Source organism: Amblyomma mixtum, chromosome 9 (genome assembly GCF_055824585.1).
Source record: "Amblyomma mixtum isolate Tamu chromosome 9, ASM5582458v1, whole genome shotgun sequence".
Classification (NCBI taxonomy): domain Eukaryota; kingdom Metazoa; phylum Arthropoda; class Arachnida; order Ixodida; family Ixodidae; genus Amblyomma; species Amblyomma mixtum.
The window spans coordinates 5136050-5143646 of record NC_143020.1 but is presented as its reverse complement, the minus strand read 5'-3'; the positions used below and the strand labels follow the sequence as shown (position 1 = coordinate 5143646).

Sequence of the window (7597 nt, the reverse complement as noted above, 5' to 3'; positions counted from 1 at the left end):
TGCTCCTGGCGGAGAACCCCTCCTCCGTCAATACCGTCATCGAGCTCTGCCAAAGTTTTGACGAGTTGCGCAAGCAACGTGCTTCTACGCGGCAGTCTGATGCACCTACCGATTGCTAGCTTGGCCCCTTTTCCCTTGTCTTCGGAGCAATCCCTGTTTATGGAGCGCTTCAAAGATTTCTTATGTGAGGAAGTAACCCGCCAGCTCTCTCTTCTGCGTCACGTTCTAGACCCTGTGCGCCCTACTCCCCACATAGCACCCTCCGTTGCGCCGACTATCCGCCGTGTTGTTCAGGAGCAGGTCGCTGCAGTCCTGCCATCCAGCCGCCCGCTTCCTCCGATCATAGCACCGCTCACCTATGCTGAAGCCGTCAGCCAAACACCGCGCTCTCTTGCCCCTCCCACTTACTGCAGCAGTCCTGCTCATTATGCTCTACCGCCGTCCATGCCGTCTCTGCCAGCCTCGTTTTCTCGCACACGACAATGCCCTACGAACCCTTGGCCGAGCGCCAATAATCGGCCCATCTGCCTATGCTTGTGGGCTTCCATGCCACGTCGCATGTCTCTGCCATCAGCGCTTCCCTCAATCTGGGGATGATACGCGCCCTTACGGATACCATCGCGAGCCGCCCTTCCCTAGTTTCTGTTCTGGCTCGTCTATGCCTCGCCCCCAGTATTCGACTCGCCGCTCGCCTTCCCCTCGCCGCCGTTCATTTTCCCTAATGCTTCGGGAGACTAGATCCCCTCGCAGAGGAAAACTAAATGTTGCAGTTCCGGAAGCAAGAACTGCGTCTTCTGCGAACTCGTTAAGTCCTCCGTTTCCTCCCGCTAACGGGATTCAGGCGTTTGTCGAAGGTATTCCTGTTCTCGCGCTCTTTGACACAAGCGTTGCCGTGTCTGTGATAAGTGACTTCGCCGCAAAATTCGCAAGGCTGTGTGCTGGCTCTTTTTTGTGTGCTCACGTTTTGCAGGCATTGGAGGAGCATCAGTAGCCAGGGGAAGAACACGCGAGAGGAACTGCTGCCAACTTATGCAGGCTCATAGCTCTACTGTATTGCAACTGCATCAAGCCACCAACACAAGCAGGTGCTTTTAAAATAGGCAGGTGCCTGCCACATGATATGTGCTCTATATGCACAGCATATCAACAATGCTGTTGTGGCTTTGGAGACTCCTGCGTAGTTTACTGTGCTCTGTTTCGATTTGCAGACATGAAGACCAGTATTATGAAGACAAGGTAAAACGTGCCTGAGGAACAACCTTCGAAAGCAATGTACTGCTGCAAACACGGGCGGAACCTTAGTTTCACTTATTTGCCTGCGCAACGTTATGTTCATGAGAATCCATCTGGCTCTGTCAAGAGAAATAGCTCGACCAGCTGGGCTGAAATGACAAGCATTGTTGAAGATACCACAACTGACATTGCATTTGAGATGGTGGAAAACATCAGTTTCAATTTTTTTTACTCGCAGTTAACAGCACATTGCAATTGCTATTCTTTTTTCCTATCCATATCCTTTCACATTTTGTGTCTAGAGAAGAAAGGCGACAGAAAGTGTTGTTAGATGTGCTTTTTGTGCATTGCCGTCTACCCAAAAGCGCACATGTTCCGTTGCCTGTGGCACCTCTGTTGATTTTAAAGTGACATTCATTTGCTGTCTGTTATTTTCCAGGTAATTACCGATGATCCATTGTGTGCAAGGTTCCAGAAGAAGAAACCTTCAGTTCCGCCCCAGCCAACCTTTGACGACTCCATTGTGTCGTGTTCTTAACCTGGAAAATTGCATGTGCAGTGATCTCAGTGCATTATGTCTGTTCACAAAGGGAGAGGGAAATGGTTTTGATGTATAATTGACAAGAGTAGAAACTTGGCCGAGTTGGTAACTGTGATCCATGGTATGTGAGGTAGCGCAAAACGGGACAAGGGACAGAGAAAGACGCACACAGCAGAGGCGCTAACCTCCGACTGACAGAAAACCAGGCGACCGTGAATTGTGAGGGCAAACAGGCACATGCACCCGGAAAAAATATGAAAATCAGGTGAACAAGGAGCAACGGACATGCACGACTCAGCGATTATTTAAGAAGGAAAGCGGTATGTTGGTCAACCTGGTCGTTGGATGAATGGTAGACTTTGTGAACACAAAATCTACTTGAAAACTTTTACTGGCAGCAATCAGGCTTTGTACTCTAAGGAGTGTGGTTGTGTGCCGTTTTTGGATAAGTGCTCGATCGTGGCCAGATACCGGGATCTGTTAAAATATGAAATTATTGAAGCAGCGTGTATTGCTACCTTCGAAGATAAATGTGTCGGCAAGCCGTTTATCAGAATTGGAAAAAAATAAGCAGCTTTGCTCATCTTACATAAAGGAGGTGCATTGGTTCCAGACCGTAATGCTCAGTTAAGAATACATACAGCAGAAATTGACGCTTTTATTTTTGGTGCAAAATGGAATGAATCTGACGCTATCCTGTTCAAAGATCAGAGCAGGATCTCTAAAACTGAAGTGACGGTCATTGCGAAATACGATGTGCGAGGTCACACGAAAGGGAACAAAATGTAATTATCCTGGACTTTCTGTGTGGCTCTCATGAGCGTGTAAATTGATTGTTTCATTTTTTACCATATTCTTTCGTGTTTTTCACTTAAAACACTAACATCAAGGGTGAATATTGCAGGCGTTGAAATAATTTGCCTTTTGGCATGTGTGTGTTTGACACATTGATCTTTGTATTGATTCTTGTATATTGATTTCAGTATAGCCGCAGATATTTTCAAATGCCTGCTTACGTCATTCAGTGTGATTCCATCAGGTTGCACTCTTGCTCTGTCTGCTAGTTGGGGCTTTACGAACACTAGGCCTCTGCAAAACTTGTGCTGTCAGTATTGTGTGACGAATTCTTCATAGTATTGTGTTTGCCGGTGTTCACTGCTTTATGGGCATTTTTATCGCTTTGCTGAAGAGTACGTTATGATTCCTTGTGGTTGGTCGCACGTGACTGACCTCACTTTGTCATGTGTGAAGCATTCTTGACTCTGTCCAAGCTATGTTTCTTTCTGTGTGCATTTAGCCTGCATTCTGGCATCTTCCATTCCATTTTGAGGCTCTTTTAGGAGCAGGCGATATTTGGCTGTATGGGGTGTACCGTGACAATGTTTTATTTTAATTTTAGTTTTCTAATACTTTATGCTGTTCTACACGTCTGTAATTGATCACGTATGGACTTAGATTCATAGTCATTGTATGGATCCTGAACTATCTTTGAGGAGGAGATTATTTTATTACGATGTGAAGCCATTTGAGAAAATTCGACTGCCCAGTGTTTCTGTGTAGTTCTGTGCTCTATTGACCCTTTGCTGTGCTGACATATTGACGCTCTGCTCTTTACCCTGTTGCCCACGGCAATGCAAGATTTACCAGACTTGTCTAAAACTCCCACTGCTTTTTTTCTTTTTTGGTTTTACTAGAGTGAGGTCCTGACACGTGTCAGGTCTTCATGCCTCATAAAATGCCTGTAAAACTGATTTAATGTTGCGGTGATTCTGCTCGGAATTATGCAATAGGTGATGACAAGTTATACTTTTATTCTTTTTTCTTGCTGCATTCACTTTCCCTGCATCAGTGGCATAGTCATTGGGACATGCACCACACATGTAGGATGTGCAGGGTTGGAACCTCAGTACTAGCACTGGGTACCCACCAGTGATGCAATTAGCAGGTTTTTCCTCCTGGCTTTTGCTGGGGGCAGAGCTTGGAAATGGGCCCTTAACCCCAACCTGTGTTGAAGGAAGTGCCTTGAGCCATGGCCCTCGTTAGCCAAAGCTGCCCATTCACCATCTATTGTCAACATCAGCTTTCACTCTCGTTACTGTCCAATGAGCTCACTGGATAGACGGTTTTTTTTCCTTGCCATCCACGGTGTTAGAAAAGCCTGTCACCTTAAACATCTTTCAGAGTAGCGCATTGCAAAGCTCAGTCATGACAGTTTCTTCTTTTTTTTCCCCCAATTTTTCAACCCACATTTTAGTTGTGGGCCTTGCACGAGTAAATATGTTACTCTAACTGCACTTGACACTCAGTAGTGTGCTGTTTCAGATGTGCTTCTACCGATTTGGTTAATGGCACTCTTGGAGGTGCTGCAGGGGAAACACCGTGTTGGACATGATGGCCACACTCGTGGGCAGCTGTAATCTTGGCTGCAAGCAAGCCTCCTGACAATTTTTTACTAGTTGTCATGCTCTAAAAGTTTTTTTAGTGCGTGCGACACAAAGGGTGTAAGAGGTCTACAGAAAAAAAAAGGAATCCTGTACCATTGTGTTCTGTCTGTAACCATAACTGACGCTCGTTAGTTCTCAAGCCTGCGTAGGCAGACTTGTACAGTCCTTCCCATGAAGCCAGTTACCGTGCAAGTGAACAGGTCTATGAAGTGGCTGTTGGTTTGCTTGTAACAGCTTTCTGATTTTTTTAGGTTTTTTTCATGAGCATAACTATAGTTCCCATCTGCATGCAGATTTGAAACTTTGCAATGTTTGCGTTGGAACTAGTTTGTTTTTGAGCCTGGCCTACTGAATTTACACAGCCTAGCACAAGTGTTGTATGAGATGGTATTCCATTTTCACCGTCTCATCCACGTAACACCCTGTGAGTTGTTGCACATGTAATCCTGTGGCTTATGGATACAACCTGTCTTCCATATGCAGGCTTGACCACCAGAGGCCACAAGCACTGTGGATTTTCTGGACAAAACTCATCAGGTTAGAATCTGCAGTTTTTTTTCCGTAAATGCACTCCTGAAGGTTGTCTTTCAAAGAGCAGTATGAAGGATGCAGAAGCTTCACTTCATAGAACTGTGGTGAATTATGATGATATTTGCCTTTGATATGCTGGAAAGTTGTTTTCCATAGTATGTGAACTATTGACCAAAACTGTCACCCCTGTGAGTTCTATGCATTGATGTTAGGACTTGTACAGGGGTCCAAGGCCTCATCAGGTTTTTAGCCTTGAGCTTTCGCTTCCTCTTATACCCTGTTTAAGGAGCAAAAAAGGAAACAAAAATGGCAGTATGCTGTGTGCTAAACATAGCTAACTGCCATTTGTTTAGTTATTAAGCCCACTTGGAAGGGCCTTAGGACAGTGTTTGTCATGATGCCAGTAATGCAAGTGCTTTGGATTTATTTCAGAGGCTACCCTATTTTGTTGGCAAGGATGACATTTTTTGCAGCTGAAATGTTTTCAACTGCATGCTCAATTCAAACTAGGGATATCTTTATGTCTGAATTCTCCTTAAGGCTGACCTATTGAATTAAACTTTTCATAAACATCCGCAGCTTTTGACGACTATGTCCTCCACATTGATCTTTATATCCTTAGCTCCAGGTGAGCTGTGCTATGTTGGTTCCTGTATTTTATAGAAAGTATTCCGCCTTTATAATGCAGGTTCAATCTTCAGAGAGACCGCACATGGCGCTCCTTCCATGCAAGATTCAACTGGTCAAAGGCACCTAGTGAGCCACTGCATGGAATCTGCTCCTTCTGGCAGTGGTAACCAATGGGGCGAACCCACAGGAAATAAGCTGCACGAATGCACCCACTGTAGCAAGGGATTCAAAGACAGATCTCAGCTAGTGATGCATCTCCGAGTCCATGCTGGTGACCGCCCGTACCATTGTAACGATTGTGGAAAGAGCTTTGCACAAAAGGCCCACCTGGAGTCACACCAGCGCACTCACACTGGTGAACGTTCTTACCGTTGTGACCTCTGTGGTAGCAGCTTTGTACACCAGAGCACCTTAGTGCAACACCAGCGCACTCGCACAGGCGAGCGTCCTTACCATTGTGACTCTTGTGATAGTAGCTTTGCACAGAGGAGCACCTTACTGAAACACCTGCGCACTCACACAGGCGAGCGTCCTTTCCGTTGTGACCACTGTGGTAGCAGGTTTACACAGAGGAGTCACCTGGTGGCACACATCCGTACCCACACGGGTGAAAAGCCGTATCAGTGCCAGCTGTGCCCCATGGCCTTTGCAGTAAGTTCAAGCCTTGAGAGTCATGTTAGATCCCATAGGGGCGAAAAGCCCTACCAATGTGACTTTCGCCCAGAGAAATTCGCTCGCACGCAAGATTTAAGACACCACAAAAAGGCGATTCACAAAAAATAGTAGTGGTTTGTGATGCCCTTAGTCAGTTTGTTTTCCTAGCTATCTTTTTATATGCAAGCTAACGAGATTCTAGCTGATTTTTTTATGAAAGGTGTTGGTAGCTAACCTCCATCAATAATTACATTCGTAAGTTTTTTTCACTTTTACTGAGTTTTCAGAAAACAACATTCGTTGTTTCCTTAGACTGCACGCACACTCGCTCTAAGTATTTCCTGAACATGAAGAGTGAGCCTGCTGTGCTTGTAAAATCGAATGCAAATAAAATCTTGGTCATACATGGATTGCATCACTTCTTGTTGGAGGGAGAGTTTAAAAACATTGTACCCAATATTAGAGAGAGATTTAGCATACCGGAGACCTAATAGCATAGATGTATGCCGGTTTACTGCTAATTGTCCACGCACGCGCAGTAGAATGGGTGCAGCCAGGCGGGGTCACCACCCTTTTGGAGCCGGCCTTCAGTAAACCAGTATACGTTTACACTACCACATCTCCGCTACGCTAAATCTCTGTTGCTGGTGCGATTTGTCAGCCTGACTCCGTGAAGACATTTGGGGAGGTGAAACATGCACAAATATTCTTTTTATTCATGCAGTCTGAGTGGGTGTATTTTTGCGACGTTCATTGTAAATTCGCTCGTTAATATCATTGAACCTATCTGATCTATGTCTGTATGACAACACAGGAAAACCTGCTCTTGTGCTAATCTTTGCGTGTTTATTCCAGCAGCGCTGATGGCAGGAAAGAGTGGTGAGAGGCAGGTGTCCAACCTCATATTGATGTCTGTTGTGTTAGGCTGCAGGCTTTATAACAGTTTTCTTTTCTTTGGTATGAAAGCCAACAAAGAGAGTTCATGAACATCTACATCACCATTTCTCAGAGTGCTATGCTATCTCTGCTGGATATAAATGGCGTAATACTTGTGGAGCATTATGTCCGCCGCATTTTTAATCTATTTTGGTTGAGAGAATATCAGCTGTTTGTGACCATTTCATTATGTGCTAGCTTCTGTGTTGTGTAATGTGTTACTTGAAAAATCCTTATTTTTTGCATAAGGTGTTCATGATAACAAGCTGCAAATGTCTTGGCTGTTGAAACAAGAAGAGCTGCGATTGGTTCCTGTGAAAAGCATTGCTGTTTTGTAGTGTATTATAAAGTTGGCAATTTAGGTTGTGTGAATTTCACATGAGTATTTTATTAAAGTTGCCATTACCAAATGTTGAATACATTGGGCCTGTTTGTAAAATTTACTTGACGTATTGTGCATTAAATTCGAAAGCAGTGCATTTCACTGGTTAGCCTGCCTATTGAAATAGCTGATGTTTCCTTGTTTTTTTAGTGTTACTTCGAGTATCCATAGACATGATTGTGCCTTGCATCCAGGAAAGAATTTTTATCGTCACTTGCTTCAGCACTTGATGCTGGTACCCACAGC

At 44.7% G+C, this 7597-nt stretch overlaps 1 protein-coding gene across 1 annotated transcript; it reads left to right on the top strand.

Annotated features, from left to right (window-relative positions):
* Positions 1–5502: 5502 nt before the first annotated feature.
* LOC149328142 (uncharacterized) lies at positions 5503–6421 on the top strand. The gene has a single exon (XM_089560437.1). It carries the CDS (start codon positions 5518–5520, stop codon positions 6160–6162), a length of 645 nt encoding a protein of 214 aa, XP_089416563.1. The 5' UTR covers positions 5503–5517; the 3' UTR covers positions 6163–6421.
* The last annotated feature ends 1176 nt before the right edge of the window (positions 6422–7597 follow it).

Excerpts from the sequence above, each read along its gene's own strand:
- LOC149328142 (XM_089560437.1), top strand. The coding sequence starts at position 5,518 with ATGGAATCTGCTCCTTCTGGCAGTGGTAACCAATGGGGCGAACCCACA.